This window comes from Nerophis lumbriciformis, linkage group LG13, assembly GCF_033978685.3.
Source record: "Nerophis lumbriciformis linkage group LG13, RoL_Nlum_v2.1, whole genome shotgun sequence".
Classification (NCBI taxonomy): Eukaryota; Metazoa; Chordata; class Actinopteri; order Syngnathiformes; family Syngnathidae; genus Nerophis; species Nerophis lumbriciformis.
The window spans coordinates 9,287,921-9,306,906 of NC_084560.2; the positions used below are offsets into that span (position 1 = coordinate 9,287,921).

At 41.8% G+C, this 18,986-nt stretch overlaps 1 protein-coding gene across 5 annotated transcripts in view; it reads left to right on the plus strand.

Moving 5' to 3' along the window:
• Positions 1-18,986, plus strand: part of slc12a8 (solute carrier family 12 member 8) — a 98,999-nt gene that overhangs the window by 8,222 nt on the left and 71,791 nt on the right. For 3 of the 5 annotated variants that reach the window (XM_061971738.2, XM_061971739.2, XM_061971742.2), the window contains exons 4-5: positions 2,634-2,855; positions 5,550-5,781. In XM_061971738.2, coding sequence (XP_061827722.1) covers positions 2,634-2,855; positions 5,550-5,781 — 454 coding nt within the window. The remainder of the gene's footprint in view (positions 1-2,633; positions 2,856-5,549; positions 5,782-18,986) is intronic. The other 2 variants (XM_061971740.2, XM_061971741.2) reach the window with 1 other exon arrangement.

An 18,986-nucleotide genomic window follows, 5' to 3' on the forward strand; every position in this document is an offset into this window, starting at 1 on the left:
GAGGACCTGAGTCCGCTAACCCACAATATAACCAGCATACCTGCCCAATCACGTTATAACTGTAGAATGATGGAGGGCGAGTTCTTGGTTTCTTATGTGGGTTTATTGTTAGGCAGTTTCATTAACGTCCTCCCAGCGCGGCAACAACACACAACAACAGCAGTCACGTTTTTACATACCGTAAAGCAGTTCGTCTGCCGTAAACAGCAATGTTGTGACACTCTTAAACAGGACAATACTGCCATCTAGTGCATTTGATGAAAGCACTTTTGTGCGTGCCACACATCAATGCATCATCAGAGAGGGTGTTCAGCATGGTTAGAAAAATAGTGACAGAGAATAGAACAAGGATGGACAATTCAACCCTTAACTCAACAATGAGTAGATGAGTGGTATGTGTGTGTATATGTGTAAATAAATGAACACTGAAATTCAAGTATTTATTTTTTATACATATATATATACATATATATATATATATATATATATATATATGTAAAATAAAATGTATATATATATATATATATATATATATATAAAATAAAATGTATATATATATATATATATATATATATATATATATATATATATATATTATATATATATTATATATATATATATATATATATATATATATATATATATATATATGAAATACTTGACTTGGTGAATTCTAGCTGTAAATATACTCCTCCCCTTTCAGCCACGATCCCCTCCCACCTGTGTGTAGTGTTTTGGTTCTTGTCTTGCGCTTCTATTTTGGTGGCTTTTGCTCTTTTTTTTGGTATTTTCCTGTAGCAGTTTCATGTTTTCCTTGGAGCGATATTTCCCGCATCTACTATGTTTTAGCAATCAATATTTGATTTTTGAAGTTTGATTTTTTTGTGGGGACATTGTTGATTGTCATGTCATGTTCGGATGTACATTGTGGACGCCGTTTTTGCTCCACAGTAAGTCTTTGCTGTCGTCCAGCATACGGTTTTTGTTTAAAACTGAACTGGCTACAGTGTAGTTTCGTTCTGCATAGCCTTCCCTAAACTTCAATGCATTTTCTTAGGGGCTACTCACCTTTTGTTTATTTTTGGTTCAAGCATTAGACACCTTTTTACCTGCACGCTGCCTCCCGCTGTTTCCGACATCTCCAAAGCAATTAGCTACCGGCTGCCACCTCCTGATATGGAAGAGTATTACACGGTTACTCTGCCGAGCTCTAGACAGCACCGACACTCAACAACAACACATCATTTGCAGACTATAATTACTGGTTTGCAAAAAATATTTTTAACCCAAATAGGTGAAATGTGATAATCTCCCACGCCACACCAGACTGTATCTCACCGCGGCACAGTAATTGAAAAACACTGCTCTAAGCAAGAGCTCTTACATTGGTGGGCGGAGCGATACATTTATCAACAGTAATATAAGTAAATATTAGGGGTGCACAAAAATATTGATTCACATCCAAATTGCCATCATGGCTAGGCCATCAGGTGGATACTTTTAGCTCGGTAGTCAACACGCCTGCCTCTCATGCCGACGACTTGGGTTCTTGCCGTGCGAGTAGCAGAGGAGAATAACGTGACCCGGATGAGAGTGAGGTTTAGTGGGGTGAGTGTACCTGATGCCAACCAGTGTGTACCTTTTTAGTACAGAGTTTTTCAACCTTTTTTGAGCCAAGGCACATTTTTTGCGTTGAAAAAATGCGGAGGCACACCACCAGCAGAAATCATTAAAAAACGAAACTCAGTTGACAATAAAGAGTCGTTGTCGCAATTGTTGGATATGACTTTAAACCATAACCAAGCATGCATCAAAATAGGTTTTGTCTCAAAGTAGGTGTACTGTCACCACCTGTCACATCACGCCTTGACTTTTTTGCTGTTTTCCTGTGTGTAGTGTTTTACTTCTTGTTTTGCGCTCCTATTTTGGTGTCTTTTTCTCTTTTTTTGGTATTTTCCTGGAGCAGTTCCATGTCTTCCTTTGAGCGATATTTCCCGCATCTACTTTGTTTTAGCAATCAAGAATATTTCAGTTGTTTTCATCCTTCTTTGTGGGGACATTCTTGATTGTCACGTCATGTTCGGATGTACATTGTGGACGCCGTCTTTGCTCCACAGTAAGTCTTTGCTGTTGTCCAGCATTCTGTTTTTGTTTACTGTGCAGCCAGTTCAGTTTTAGTTTCGTTCTGCATAGCCTTCCCTAAGCTTCAATGCCTTTTCTTAGGGGCACTCACCTTTTGTATTTTTTTGGTTTAAGCATTAGATACCTTTTTTACCTGCACCCTGCCTCCCGCTGTTTCCGACATCTACACAGAAAATAGCTACTGGCTATTACGGAACAGTATTACATGGTTAATCTGCCGAGTTCTAGACAGCACCGACACTCAACAACAACACATCATTTGCAGACTATAATTACTGATTTGAAAAAAATACTTTTAACCCAAATAGGTGAAATTAGATAATCTCCCACGGCACACCAGACTGTATCTCACGGCACAGTGGTTGAAAAACACTGCCTTAGTAAACCTCACTCCCTATGCTTAGTTATCAATATTTGTGATCTGTATATTGAGGAAATGTAAGTCTTTGGATACTCTTATTGCCACAGGACATTTTATCTTTATGTTGCAGTGTCGCTGGACTCTTTGTGTCATTTTGCAGGGGAACACAGGCGTGCTGCTCGCACTGCTGCTGGTCTCCATGGTGGTGGTCTTTGCTTTGGTCACAGTCATGTCTGGGATTGGCGTGTGCCAGCATTGTGGGGTGGGAAGTGGAGGTGTGTACTCCATGGTGTCTATGGTCTTAGGAGGCCGAGTCGGGGGGACTGTGGGTCTCCTCTACGTGTTCGGACAGGTGAGTAACCAGAATAGAGATCGACCGATTATTATTATCACCGCCGATATTTGGCATTTTGACCTATATCGATATCAGCCACTTTTTTTTTTCAGTATCTGCTTTTTTACAACAGAAACACATCATCAGATACAATATATGCACAATTGATACCAGTATTTGGTATTTAAATAATAATTACCACTGCTTAAGCACCAACACTTTTGCTCTGTAATAAAATAGTTCTCTTTTTGCTATAGCCCAATTTTACATTTATTTAATTTGTTTAAAAAGGAAATATTTTTCCTCAAATATGTTTTGATATCTGACAGGGCATTTGTTTAAGTTCTTGTGAGTGATGGTCGCCTACAGTACGTCTCTTCTGCTTAGCTGTCAAAACTTTATATTTTTGCCAGGAAATCCAGTTTTTGTCCTTCTTCCCTGGCGTTTTCCCGGTCCCGTTTTGTTTATTTTCGCTACTGCAGCGACGGAGTAACTGGACTATCCCCCGTCCGCAACACTCGCAGCATGGGCTCATTAAATGAGCGCCACAAGTTTCATGATCAATCAAATAACGCGACAGAGATGGCTGGACAAAAGATATCTCTGACAAAAATAGAAAGTTTTTGTAAATATCTTTACACATATGAGATGATCTTATAAGTAAAGAGGAGCAGGCAACAGCTCACACATTCTCATACTTTCTGTAACATCCAGGAAGAAATGTCAATCATCTTGAAAAATGTCTCAACTATAATCTACGTGAAGGAGCCCAGTATTGTTTTTATTTAAATGTTGAAAATATTTCAGGAGGAAACCTTACAATGTATTAAATCCATAAAGTGTTATAAAATGGAGTCGATGAATTGTCATATTTGGACCAATTTTCCATATTTAGAAATTAAAAGTTGATGTTCCTCTTAGACACACGTAATAAAGGCGTTTGATGTTTTTTGATGATAAATTAAACACAACATCAAACATTATGTCACTACTGGTCCCACCTTTACTGAGAAAATCTGTTAAAAAAACAACTTAAAGTCTTGTCCAAGTGTTTACTGACATGTAATATTCATCTTTAAATACCTTTTCCTGTAAATTAATCAGTGGCGGGCCTTGCGTTTCCCACCTAGGCCTTCAGTGATGTCCGACTTCAATGATTACCTCTCAAAATATCATATCATTTATGTCACCACACAACCATTGCTGGACAAATACTATACAGAAACACTTTTACGCACTACTGGGCATTGAATCACCACCAACAGTGTTTCTGGCGCATTTAAAAATCAATAAACCCGCATCAGCAATTAAAACATATCTTTTGTGGTACTGTCAAAATAAAAATTGCAAAAAACACATTCAACAAAATATTTGAACTCACAATTTGTAGCACCCATTCGAGCTTCCGGGGTTGGCCGACATGGTCTCACAAGATGTAGTTTCCCTTTAAATATCCTTCTTGAAAATGGCCTTGCAATCATATGTGTTGTCTTGTAATATCATAAAAGATGCTGACGAGGCGTGTTGGCTGAGTTCTTAAAGTTTACTCCACAGCGTGCTCATCAAAAACATCCAGCTGCCGGCATGTCTACATTCAACAACCGAAACGCATGCTCTTCACTACTGTGGCATGCTGGGTAATGTAGTTCTTATGTTACCTAGCTCATAAGCTCATAGCTAGCTCATAAAATCACAATATATATCTGCCTTAAGCCATCCAGAAGACCTTACTGACAACAACTTGTGATCTGATTGGCTATCGCAACTGTCTATCAACTGTATGTGCATGTTCACTTACAGTACACGGACGCCTGCATTGTTGATTCTGAAGGTTCTAGGCAGATTTGGTACAGCATGGCAACATAAGCTAGCTGAATTCTGATTGGATAAAAACTCTATAACCCAAAAACTGTCATGTCTGTGTGATCATGTTTTGTTTTGGTGATGTTCAGGTTTGGTTTTTGGACTCTTTGTTTGTTTTGTCACCATGGCGACCATTAGTTTTCACCTGTCCTCATGTCACGCACCTGATTCATTTGAACTCACACACCTGTCACTAATCATGCCACTGTTATTTAAACCTGTCTTTTTTGTTGATCGTCCTGGTGACATTATCTTTACTACCTCTGCTACCCATGAGATTCCTGTTTACTATAGTTCATGCTTCATGCCATGCCACAGTAAGTGTTTTTGTTTCATGTTCATAGTTCATTGCCTTTGTGCTAGTCTTTTGGTTTCATTAGTCAAGTTTGTTCTCCGCGCCTTTTGTTTGCTTCCTTTTTTTTGTAGTTTGTTAGTGTAAAAATAAACATGTCCTTACCTTCACGCCTTGCCCGTGCCAACTTTCCTTTGCATTCCGGGAAAACACAACACCCCAAGGTCCACGTATTGACAAAAACAACATCACTGGAAGGAGCATAATATGACATGTAGAGAATATGAATACTTTTCGATATTTAGGGAAAGTAAATTAAAAAATAGTTTTATCTTTAATTATGATCATGATTTCTGGTTATGTTAGGCCAGCAGAGAAGGCCTTGCTGGGCCTGACGGCATACCACTGAAATAATATCGCCTCCAAATATCACCTATCTGCTTCCTTGACTACTAAAAATCCGTATCGGCCCTGAAAAATACAATTGGTCGATCTCTAAACCAGAATTGGACATTGTTCCCATTTCAGTATTGCTGACTAGATGCCACCCTCCATAGTGTGTGGCTGCTGCCATGTACATCACTGGCTTCTCCGAGTCGGTGGCCGAGCTGCTTGGTCTTCAGAACCAGTGGGCGGTGAGAGGTGTATCAGCCCCGGTGCTGCTCGGCCTGCTGGGAATCAACCTGGCCGGTGTCAAGTGGATCGTGCGACTCCAGTTGCTGTTGCTGGCGGTGCTGGCTGTCTCCACTCTGGACTTTGTCATTGGCACCTTCACGCACCTGGACCCGGGTAAGTCTACAGTCATGGACAACTGCTTAGGCTCTCTGGGTGTGGTATTAAAGTAGAGGTAGAAGTAGAGTGTAAAAACAAGTTGACTTTATATGCTTAGTTATGTTTCATTGTATCCATTAAACCAGTGTTTTTCAACCACTGTGCCAATCACTAGTGTGCCGTGAGATACAGTCTGGTGTGCCGTGGGAGATTATCTAATTTCACCTACGTATTTGGGTTAAAAATATGTATGCAAACCAGTAATTATAGTCTGATGTGTTGTTGTTGAGTGTCGGTGCTGTCTAGAGCTCGGCAGAGTAACCGTGTAATACTGGTTACTTCTAGACCTCCACCCCAGATCCCACCTCACTCTTGCCCACTTCTCCAAAGTGGGCTGGCTCAGGGGGGAGGACAGAGTAAAACAACTTGCACTGAGCCTATTCTATAAAATCCGCTACACCTCCCTGATACCGAAGTACATGTCAAACTACTTCCGCCATAACCACAACACCAGGGGGAGCTCCACTAACCACATTAAACCCAGATTCTGATCTAACAAAGGTCTTAACTCATTCTCTTTCTATGCCACATCAATGTGGAATACGCTCCCAACAGGTATAAAAGAAAGGGCATCTCTATCCTCCTTCAAAACCGCAATAAAAGTACACCTCCAGGCAACTTCAACCCTAAACTAACACCCTCCCCGGATTGTTAATAATCAAATGTAAACAATCAAATGTAGATACTTTTCTTATGCCTTCTGATCTCGATCTCTCTCTCTCTCTATGTCCACTACTTGCTGTACATATCCTACCAAGTCAGACCTACACTGTTTCAATATCCATTTCTCTGATGATGCAATTGTTGATGACTGATGATAACAACCAAACCTAACCCCCCCCCCCCGAATTGTAAATAATGTAAATAATTCAATGTATACACCCTGATGATTATCTTGTGTGATGACTGTATTATGCTGATAGTATACATCTGTATCATGAATCAATTTAAGTGGACCCCGACTTAAACAAGTTGAAAAACTTATTTGGGTGTTACCATTTAGTGGTCAATTGTACGGAATATGTACTTCACTGTGCAACCTACTAATAAAAGTCTCAATCAATCAATCAAATACTCTTCCATATCAGTAGATGGCAGCCAGTAGCTAATTGCTTTGTAGATGCCGGAAACAGCGGGAGGCAGTGTGCAGGTAAAAAGGTGTCTAATGCTTAAACCAAAAATAAACAAAAGGTGAGTGCCCCTTAGAAAAGGCATTGAAGCTTAGGGAAGGCTATGCGGAACGAAACTAAAACTGAACTGGCTACAAAGTAAACAAACACAGGATGCTGGACGACAGCAAAGACTTACTGCGGAGCAAAGACGGCGTCCACAGTGTACATCCGAACATGACGTGACAATCAACAATGTCCCCACAAAGAAGGATGAAAACAACTGAAATATTCTTGATTGCTAAAACAAAGTAGATGCGGGGAATATCGCTCAAAGGAGGACATGAAACTGCTACAGGAAAATACCAAAAAAAAGAGATAAAGCCACCAAAATAAGAGCGCAAGACAAGAACTAAAACTACACACAGGAAAACAGCAAAAAAGTCCAAATAAGTCAGGATGTGATGTGACAGTACACCTACTTTGAGAAAAGAGCTGTATTGATGCATGCTTAGTTATGCTTTAAAGTCATATCCAATAACAACTTTTTACTGTCAACTGAGCTTTGTTTTTTAATGATTTCTGCTGGTGGTGTGCCTCTGCATTTTTTCAACGCAAAAAATGTGCCTTGGCTCAAAAAATGTTGAAAAACACTGCATTAAACCATATTAAGTTGTATTTACAATTCACAAAATGCCACAAATTCCGTCAGCCAATGCATTCTAAATAGTAAATAAATATCTAACAATTGAGTCAACAGATGGAGGGTCCTCTCATTATACTCTCTAAAAACATCCAAATAGTAAATAAATGTCTAACAATTGAGTCAACAGATGGAGGGTTCTCTCATTATACTCTCTACAAACATCCAGAAAGCGCCAACAATATTACATTTACATGTTGTGACCTGAATATTAACCAAATATGGGTGATATTGTTATTATAAGCGCTAACGCAGACTGACAATTTTAGCGGCGCATTGATAGCCGTGAGCAAATGCTAGCTTACGCTGCTATTGTCGACACACTGAGCCGGCGGCTGCTTCTGCTTGGTCTCAAACTCGCTAAAAGTAAATTCTAGATTATAATTCATGCATCTCTCACCTGCTAGTAGACATATGTGGCCATGATACACTTTTTTTTAACCCTTCAAGAGGATTGTGATTGAATCTTCATTGAAACAGAATTATGTGAGCGTCCCGTCGGTCGACATCCGAGTGAGAGTGGAAATATTACACTGAGTGTTTTTTTTTTTAATTATGGTTTGTCAGTAGAAGCATTTAAAGGAGCCATATGTAATAATTTCATGTCAAGTCATCATTAAATGGCCCTGATACAGCAAAAGTAATTAATAAATCATGATATTTTCCAATACCTCTATAACTGATTACGGTTGTTCAGCCGGGATATGCTCATTTTAAAATTAGATTTACAGCCCCGAAATCTTGTTATTGTTTTCATTTCGATGCCCCCTACTCAGTGGCCTAGTGGTTAGAGTGTCCGCCCTGAGATCGGTAGGTTGTGAGTTCAAACCCCGGCCGAGTCATACCAAAGACTATAAAAATGGGACCCATTACCTCCCTGCTTGGCACTCAGCATCAAGGGTTGGAATTGGGGGTTAAATCACCAAAATGATTCCCGGGCGCGGCCACCGCTGCTGCCCACTGCTCCCCTCACCTCCCAGGGGGTGATCAAGGGTGATGGGTCAAATGCAGAGAATAATCTCGCCACACCTAGTGTGTGTGTGACAATCATTGGTACTTTAACTTTAACTACCGTTTGACCAATTGGAAAGTCAGTGAGTGTGTCACATCCATGTTGCCAGTTACGCACCGCCATCTTCGTCTGGCTACTGCCACTGGTAAAGTTACTAAACATGTCAGACCTTAGTACAGTGGTTCTTAACCTTGTTGGAGGTACCGAACCCCACCAGTTTCATATGCGTGTTCACCGAACCCTTCTTTAGTGAAAAATAAAATGATGTTTTTTTTTCAAATTCAAGACAAAGTTATATGTTTTTGGTAACACTTTAGTATGGGGAACATATTCTAAGTAACAAAGACTTAATTTAGAGTTATTTGGACACTAGGGGAACATATTCTAAGTAATAAAGACTTAATTTAGAGTTATTTGGACACTAGGGGAACATATTCTAAGTAATAAAGACTTAATTTAGAGTTATTTGGACACTAGGGGAACATATTCTAAGTAATAAAGACTTAATTTAGAGTTATTTGGTTAGGGTTAGAGGTTTAGAGGGTTAGGGTTATAATAAGGCCATGCCGAATAAGGCATTAATAAGTACTTAATAATGACTAGTTAAGAGCCAATATGTTACTAATTTGCATTTTAATAAGCAACTAATTAATGGTGAATATGTCCCCCATACTAAAGTGTTTTTTTACTGGTGCACAAAATGAACCGTGCATGAACATCACCTTGTTCAAAGAACAAAACCAACACAGTGCATAAACTCACAACAAATTACACACCTGCAAATCAGTCTGACTTCTGCTGTTGTTGTATCCGTAATACGACGATAGGGAGAAGTTTGTATTTACACGATGAGTCGGGTGTGTCTTGACCTCCGCCGAACCCCTCAGGCCGACTCACCGAACCCCTAGGGTTCCATCGAACCCAGGTTAAAGGGAAACATTATCACCAGACCTATGTAAGCGTCGATATATACCTTGATGTTGCAGAAAAAAGACCATATATTTTTTTAACCGATTTCCGAACTCTAAATGGGTGAATTTTGGCGAATTAAACGCCTTTCTATTATTCGTTGTGACGTCACATCGGGAAGCAATCCGCCATTTTCTCAAACACCGAGTCAAATCAGCTCTGTTATTTTCCGTTTTTTCGACTGTTTTCCGTACCTTGGAGACATCATGCCTCGTCGGTGTGTTGTCGGAGGGTGTAACAACACGAACAGGGACGGATTCAAGTTGCACCAGTGGCCCAAAGATGCGAAAGTGGCAAGAAATTGGACGTTTGTTCCGCACACTTTACCGACGAAAGCTATGCTACGACAGAGATGGCAAGAATGTGTGGATATCCTGCGACACTCAAAGCAGATGCATTTCCAACCATAAAGTCAAAGAAATCTGCCGCCATTGAATCTGCTGGAGTGTGTGAGCAATTCAGGGAAAAAGGGCCTCGGTAGCACGGCAAGCAATGGCGGCAGTTTGTTCCCGCAGACGAGCGAGCTAAACCCCCTATCAACCCTAGCTTCCCTGGCCTGCTGACATCAACTCCAAAACTGGACAGATCAGCTTTCAGGAAAAGAGAGCGATTGAGCACCCCTGTCTACAGCAGTGGTGCTCACACTTTTTCTGCAGGCGAGCTACTTTTCAATTGATCAAGTCGTGGGGATCTACCTCATTCATATATATAATTTATATTTACTTATTTATGAAATATATGTTTTTGTTAACAAGTTAAAGGTGTTTAATGATAATGCAAGCATGTTTAACACATATAGTTAATATTGTTAAAAAATTAAAGGTGTTTAATGATAATACAAGTATGTTTAACACATATAGTTAATATTGTTAACAAGTTAAAGGTGTTTAATGATAATACAAGCATGTTTAACACATAGTTAATATTGTTAATAAATTAAAGGTGTTTAATGATAATACAAGAATGTTTAATACATATAGTTAATATTGTTTACAACTTAACGGTGTTTAAAGATAATACAAGCATGTTTAACACATATAGTTAATATTGTTAACAAGTTAAAGGTGTTTAAAGATAATACAAGCATGTTTAACACATATAGTTAATATTGTTAACAAGGTAAAGGTGTTTAATGATAATACAAGCATGTTTAACACATATGGTTAATATTGTTAACAAGTTAAAGGTGTTTAAAGATAATACAAGCATGTTTAACACATATAGTTAATATTGTTAATAAGTTAAAGGTGTTTAAAGACAATACAAGCATGTTTAACACATATAGATTCCTTTCTTTCATGAAGACAAGAAAATAAGTTGGTGTATTACATGATTCTGATGACTTGCATTGATTGGAATCAGACAGTAGTGATGATAACGTCCGGATTTTTGAATGGAGGAGAAAAAAAAGTCCTCCTTTCTGTCCAATACCACATGAAAGTGGTTGGTTTTTGGCATCTTATTTGTCCAGCTTCAGTACTCCTTTGTATACACTTTACAAGAAATACATTGTCGGCAAACTCCGTAGCTTGCTAGCTTGTGCACGCTAGCTTTCTGAGACTCTTATTTTGTTAGCGCAACTGTGCAACTGTGCAGTCGGTCTTTGGAGTTTTGACGACAGGTACGGCGCCAGAGTCTGTTGAAATAAAGTGTTTCTCGCCTTCCAGACGGTAATTTTAATGAGCTGGCAGCAGCCAGCGTCATCTCAGAAGACCCTCGGGTGCCGTGAATGTCAATCAAGTGACGAAAGTGACGTCATAGTGAAGATATATGATCGCTCATTTTTAGGACTATTTTTTTAATGCCTGGCTGGTGATCGACTGACACACCCTCCGAGATCGACCGGTAGCTCGCGATCGACGTAATGAGCACCCCTGGTCTACAGAATATATTAATTGATGACAATTGGGCTGTCTGCACTCTCAAAGTGCATGTTGTTGCCAAATGTATTTCATATGCTGTAAACCTAGTTCATAGTTGTTAGTTTCCTTTAATGCCAAACAAACACATACCAATCGTTGGTTAGAAGGCGATCGCCGAATTCGTCCTCGTTTTCTCCCGTGGCTGTCGTGTCGTTTTTGTCGGTTTCGCTTGCATACGGTTCAAACCGATATGGCTCAATAGCTTCAGTTTCTTCTTCAATTTCGTTTTCGCTACCTGCCTCCACACCACAACCATCCGTTTCAATACATGCGTAATCTGTTGAATCGCTTAAGCCGCTGAAATCCGAGTCTGAATCCGAGCTAATGTCGCTATAGCTTGCTGTTCTTTCCGCCATGTTTGTTTGTGTTGACTTCACTATGTGACGTCACAGGAAAATGGATGGGTGTATATAACGATGGTTAAAATCAGGCACTTTGAAGCTTTTTTTAGGGATATTGCGTGATGGGTAAAATTTTGAAAAAAACTTCGAAAAATATAATAAGCCACTGGGAACTGATTTTTAATGGTTTTAACCATTCTGAAATTGTGATAATGTTCCCCTTTAAGAACCACTGCCTTAGTAGATCTAAAAGTTACCATTCTCAACTTACTCATGACAAAGCCAGGAACAAAACAAGGATTTGATGTCTTTAAAAGATTTTTTCATCTGACGCCAAACTTGCTAATTTCCTCCTTGTTAGGTAAGTCAGGCATTTACGTTTTCTTATTACTTGTAATAAATGGAAATTTCATATGTAAACTATATTGTCCAATACAGTCTATGATCTTGTCTAACAAAGCTACTATGTTCCTGCAAAGAATGTCAATGACACGTCGACATACAGGCTAACGGGGGAAATATATGCCAGTTAGCTTGTATGTCGATGTGTCATCCAACTGACAGGGCAAATTATATTTTCAACTAATAGAATATGGGTAGTGTCAGTGCCTATTTCCTTCTCAATATGCTGATACGCTGAGGAAATGGGTTCCGACATTAGTACGGTTGTCCTCAAGGCAATGTGAAACGTATGGAGACAGTCAAATCACATGATAGAAGAATTCGTCATTGCTGTTTGCATATTGTGGACTACATGTACCAAGTTATATGGCAATCTGAAACGTTTGAAACAGTAGCCTATAAGTATACCTTGGTAAAATTACTCTTTAGTTTTGGGCGTACATTAGGCTGCTAAGCATGCTCTACTTATTTTCACCAGTACAACCATTGCTGGCGTTGGTATTAGTTCGTTTGAGTCTTTGTTTTCTGATAGTAATGACAATAACCATATGATTGCCATTTGTTGTGATATTGTACGCAGACGTGACGTACTTCTTCCTGAAAATAGCCTAATTTCTGTGTAAAATGTGGAACTGTGGACCAGCTCTATACTCTCGGCAGGGTCCTTGAGGGTGCATGGGAGTTTGCCCAACCAGTCTACATGTGTTTTGTGGACTTGGAGAAGGCATTCGACCGTGTCCCTCGGCAAGTCCTGTGGGGAGTGCTCAGAGAGTATGGGGTATCGGACTGTCTGATTGTGGCAGTCCGCTCCCTGTATGATCAGTGCCAGGGCTTGGTCCGCATTGCCGGCAGTAAGTCGGACACGTTTCCAGTGAGGGTTGGACTCTGCCAAGGCTGCCCTTTGTCACCGATTCTGTTCATAACTTTTATGGACAGAATTTCTAGGCGCAGTCAAGGCGTTGAGGAGATCTGGTTTGGTGGCTTCAGGATTAGGTCTCTGCTTTTTGCAGATGATGTGGTCCTGATGGCTTCATCTGGCCAGGATCTTCAGCTCTCACTGGATCGGTTCGCAGCTGAGTGTGAAGCAACTGGGATGAGAATCAGCACCTCCAAGTCCGAGTCCATGGTTCTCGCCCGGAAAAGGGTGGAGTGCCATCTCCGGATTGGGGAGGAGATCTTGCCCCAAGTGGAGGAGTTCAAGTACCTCGGAGTCTTGTTCACGAGTGAGGGAAGAGTGGATCGTGAGATCGACAGGCGGATCGGTGCGGCGTCTTCAGTAATGCGGACGCTGTATCGATCCGTTGTGGTGAAGAAGGAGCCGGAAGGCAAAGCTCTCGATTTACCGGTCGATCTACGTTCCCATCCTCACCTATGGTCATGAGCTTTGGGTTATGACCGAAAGGACAAGATCACGGGTACAAGCGGCCGAAATGAGTTTCCTCCGCCGGGTGGCGGGGCTCTCCCTTAGAGATAGGGTGAGAAGCTCTGCCATCCGGGAGGAGCTCAAAGTAAAGCCGCTGCTCCTCCACGTCGAGAGGAGCCAGATGAGGTGGTTCGGGCATCTGGTCAGGATTCCACCCGAACGCCTCCCGAGGGAGGTGTTTAGGGCACGTCCGACCGGTAGGAGGCCGCGGGGAAGACCCAGGACACGTTGGGAAGACTATGTCTCCCGGCTGGCCTGGGAACGCCTCGGGGTCCCACAGGAAGAGCTGGACAAAGTGGCTGGGGAGAGGGAAGTCTGGGCTTCCCTGCTTAGGCTGCTGCCCCCGCGACCCGACCTCGGATAAGCGGAAGAAGATAGATGGACAAAAGGCTTGTCTATTCAGCTATTATGACCCCAGTACCTCAATCCCTCGTAAGAGGCAGTGGAAGTTTGAAGTTCCTTGGAGTAGCCCAGTCCATGGAGCTGAATTCAGCTGTGTATCTGGCAACCTCAGTCAGGGAGAGGGTAGGGGGATGCAGAATTTAGACTGTGATAACAGTACAATTCCTGGCCATATTCTTACATGTGGCTCCTTTAAGTCCCAGCTTATAACGAATGTGTATATTCCACAGTAATATAGACTCACACACACACATACACACAGTTCTTAAACACAGCCACTACATTGAAAATACTGCAACTTTTTGGATGATGATGATCTGTTGTGTATAACAGTACAATACTTAAAGATTTGTTATTATATAGTTTTTTTTATTGCTCAAGCACAATTTTGAATGTAGGGCCCAGTTTTTCAGAACATTGCACACAATTAGCACAACTATACACACGATTAGAAGAACACCTCAGATCCTTTGCAAAATGAAACACTCTTTTTTTTTTTTAAATATATATTTTGTTACCATATAAAAACTCACGTTTCCATCCATCCATCCATTTTTTACCGCTTGTCCCTTTTGGGGTCGCAGGGGGTCGTTAGAGCCTATCTCAGCTTCATCTGACTTAATTCTGTGTGAAGTAGTTACACACTACTGTGCTTAACCTAAAACACTTTTAGCAATTCTACTTCTCAGTGATTTGAGTCATCTAAGGGAAGTACACAGAGAAAGTGCAAATATAGAATACAGAAAGTACAAAACCCAAAACCAGTGAAGTTGGCACGTTGTGTAAATGGTAAATAGAAAGAGAATTCAATGATTTGCAAATCCTTTTCAACTTATATTCAATTGAATAGACTGCAAAGACAAGATATTTAATATTTGAACTAGAAAACCTTGTTATTTTTTGCAAATATTCGCTCATTTGGATTTTGACATGTTTCAAAAAAGCTGGCACAAGTGTCAAAAAAGACTGAGAAAGTTGAGGAATGCTCATCAAACACTTATTTGGAACAGGTGAACAGGCTAATTGGGAACAGGTGGGTGCCATGATTGGGTATAAAAACAGCTTCCATGAAATGCTCAGTCATTCACAAACAAGGATGCGTGAGCAAATTGTCCAACAGTTTAAGAACAACATTTCTCAACCAGCTATTGCAAGGAATTTAGGGATTTCACCATCTACGGTCCGTAATATCATCAAAAGGTTCAGAGAATCTGGACAAATCACTGCACATAAGCGATGATATTACAGACCTTCGGTCCCTTAGGCGGTACTGCATCTAAAAGCGACATCAGTGTGTAAAGGATATCACCACATGGGCTGAGGAACACTTCAGAAAACCACTGTCAGTAACTACAGTTGGTCGCTACATCTGTAAGTACAAGTTAAAACTTTACTATGCAAAGCCAAAGCCATTTATCAACAACACCCAGAAATGCCGCCGGCTTCGTTGTAATATTGCTACAACAGTTGTGTGCATAATACTAAAAAATACAATTACATACACAAACTAAAAAACCTATGAAAAAATATGGAGAAAAAAACTGACAAAATATAAAAGGAAATCCAACAGGGAAAATATTAGTGATTAAATCTTTTTGTAGTTCTTGAACCTGATTGGTGTGTCTCCAATTAAGCAACGATGTGTTGGCGCACCTGAGTGTTGTTTACCAATTGTCTAATGAGTGTGCTCATTTAAAAGTCACTGCTTTGGAATTGGCAAGGAAATGACATCATAATGTGCACCTGTGTCTCAGGTATACAGGTGTGAAGCTGACATATTGTTGTGCTCATCTGCTCTGCTGTTTTGCTCCTTGAGGGAAGGTTTTGATGACTTTGTAAGACTTTTTATTTTAATTTTGTAATTTCTTTTAGACATTTTTGTGCTTGAAAGTATTCAATTTAAACCCAAAACACTTTAAATGTGCTCAAATCTGCATGTTTTTGACCAATAAAGCGATGAGACCGATAGGACTTTTTAATAAATACATTTTGAATAGGGTAGATGAGATCCGCCCGGAGTTCCTTAAGGCTCTGGATGCTGTGGGGCTGTCTTGGTTGACAAGACTCTGCAGCATCACGTGGACATCGGGGGCGTTACCTCTGGATTGGCAGACCGGGGTGGTGGTTCCTCTCTTTAAGAAGGGGAACCGGAGGGTGTGTTCTAACTATCGTGGGATCACACTCCTCAGCCTTCCCAGTAAGGTCTATTCAGGTGTACTGGAGAGGAGGCTACGCCGGATAGTCGAACCTCGGATTCAGGAGGAACAGTGTGGTTTTCGTCCTGGTCGTGGAACTGTGGACCAGCTCTATACTCTCGGCAGGGTCCTTGAGGGTGCACGGGAGTTTGCCCAACCAGTCTACATGTGTTTTGTGGACTTGGAGAAGGCATTCGACCGTGTCCCTCGGGAAGTCCTGTGGGGAGTGCTCAGAGAGTATGGGGTATCAGACTGTCTGATTGTGGCGGTCCGCTCCCTGTATGATCAGTTCCAGAGCTTGGTCCGCATTGCCGGCAGTAAGTCGGACACGTTTCCAGTGAGGGTTGGACTCCGCCAAGGCTGCCCTTTGTCACCGATTCTGTTCATAACTTTTATGGACAGAATTTCTAGGCGCAGTCAAGGCGTTGAGGGGATCCGGTTTGGTGGCTGCAGGATTAGGTCTCTGCTTTTTGCAGATGATGTGGTCCTGATGGCTTCATCTGGCCAGGATCTTCAGCTCTCACTGGATCGGTTCGCAGCCGAGTGTGAAGCGACTGGGATGAGAATCAGCACCTCCAAGTCCGAGTCCATGGTTCTCGCCCGGAAAAGGGTGGAGTGCCATCTCCGGGTTGGGGAGGAAATCTTTCCCCAAGTGGAGGAGTTCAAGTACCTCGGAGTCTTGTTCACGAGTGAGGGAAGAGTGGATCGGGAGATCGACAGGCGGATCGGTGCGGCGTCTTCAGTAATGCGGACGCTATATCGATCCGTTGTGGTGAAGAAGGAGCTGAGCCGGAAGGCAAAGCTCTCAATTTACCGGTCGATCTACGTTCCCATCCTCACCTATGGTCATGAGCTTTGGGTTATGACCGAAAGGACAAGATCACGGGTACAAGCGGCCCAAATGAGTTTCCTCCGCCGGGTGGCGGGGCTCTCCCTTAGAGATAGGGTGAGAAGCTCTGCCATCCGGGGGGAGCTCAAAGTAAAGCCGCTGCTCCTCCACATGGAGAGGAGCCAGATGAGGTGGTTCGGGGATCTGGTCAGGATGCCACCCGAACGCCTCCCTAGGGAGGTGTTTAGGGCACGTCCGACCGGTAGGAGGCCGCGGGGAAGACCCAGGACACGTTGGGAAGACTATGTCTCCCGGCTGGCCTGGGAACGCCTCGGGGTCCCACAGGAAGAGCTGGACGAAGTGGCTGGGGAGAGGGAAGTCTGGGCTTCCCTGCTTAGGCTGCTGCCCCCGCGACCCGACCTCGGATAAGCGGAAGAAGATGGATGGATGGATGGATTTTGAAAAAACACAATATAGAGAAACTGCGCAATTACATGTGCAGCTTGACGAGGGACGGCTCTATTTATAAATTACTGACGGGGCAAAAAAGGCATGTTTCCTGTTTGAAAATTATAATATTGGGCAAATATTATAATATTTGATTCTTGATTTATTAAACGTGTCTGGCCTATTCACACCAGCAGATGTCACAAAGTTACCACTAAATAAACACTTTTGACAGCTCTTTTTTCCACAGGACTGTTGACCTCATAGACATTCCTATTTCTAATTAAAGTTCAATACATTAAAGTTTCTCATTTAAAAACTATATATATATATTTTTAAAAAGTTTTAGTGGACTTTTGTTTTGAATCTGGCCCACAGGAAGTGGACTTTCCTGTTCTCACTGCTTGTTCACTTCCTGTCGAGGAGGAAGCGAAAGGTGTCGAAGCATTAAAAGCGTGTATTTGAAAACTTTTTTGCGTAGCTCATTGTATTTACAGCCTCGATTTGAAACGACCTGTTACTGACGCTAAAATAGTGGCATGTCCGGGTTTTTCCCACTTTGTGTTGTGGCAACCTCATGTTTGGCAGGTGTCCAGCAGGTCCCTGGGACAGCCCAGATTAGTCTGCACTCACTGGACTCTCAGCTACTTCCTGGAGGAGAAAACATTTTTGGGCTGACAGATCATGTCAGTCTTTTTTGGCTCAGTGCATGGATATCATTTTTAATGTCCAAAAGTAATGTAACACTTATTGAATGGAGACAAGTCAAATACTAGTGCCAGGCGGAAAACGGCCTCCCAGACTAATGCTTGTCCGTTTAGACCCGCCCACAAGCTCCTTGATTGGCTTTCTGGCGCTGCCTTTTTGCCAACGTGACACTGATTGACAGCAGTCCGTCAGATGCAAGAGCGGGTCGTGATCATTCCCAGGAGATATTTGGGATAGAAATTGAATAAAAATGCTTGCTGTGTTGCTCTTAAACTGGCCAAGAAAACAGTTTTTTGTAATATTATCAATGTTTCAATCAATCAATCAATGTTTATTTAGCTAGTGTCTAATAGACAAGTGTCTCAAAGGGCTGCACAAGCCACAACGACATCCTCGGTACAGAGCCCATATAAGGGCAAGGAAAAACTCACCCCAGTGACTATGAGAAACCTTGGAGAGGACCGCATATGTGGGTAACCCCCCCCCTCTAGGGGAGACCGAATGCAATGGATGTCGAGTGTGTCTGACATAATATTGTGAGAGTCCAGTCCATAGTGGATCTAACATAATAGTAAGAGTCCAGTCCATAGTGGGGTCAGCAGGAGACCATCCCGAGCGGAGACGGGTCAGCACATACTTGCCAACCCTCCCGGATTTTCCGGGAGACTCCCGAAATTCAGCGCCTCTCCCGAAAACCTCCC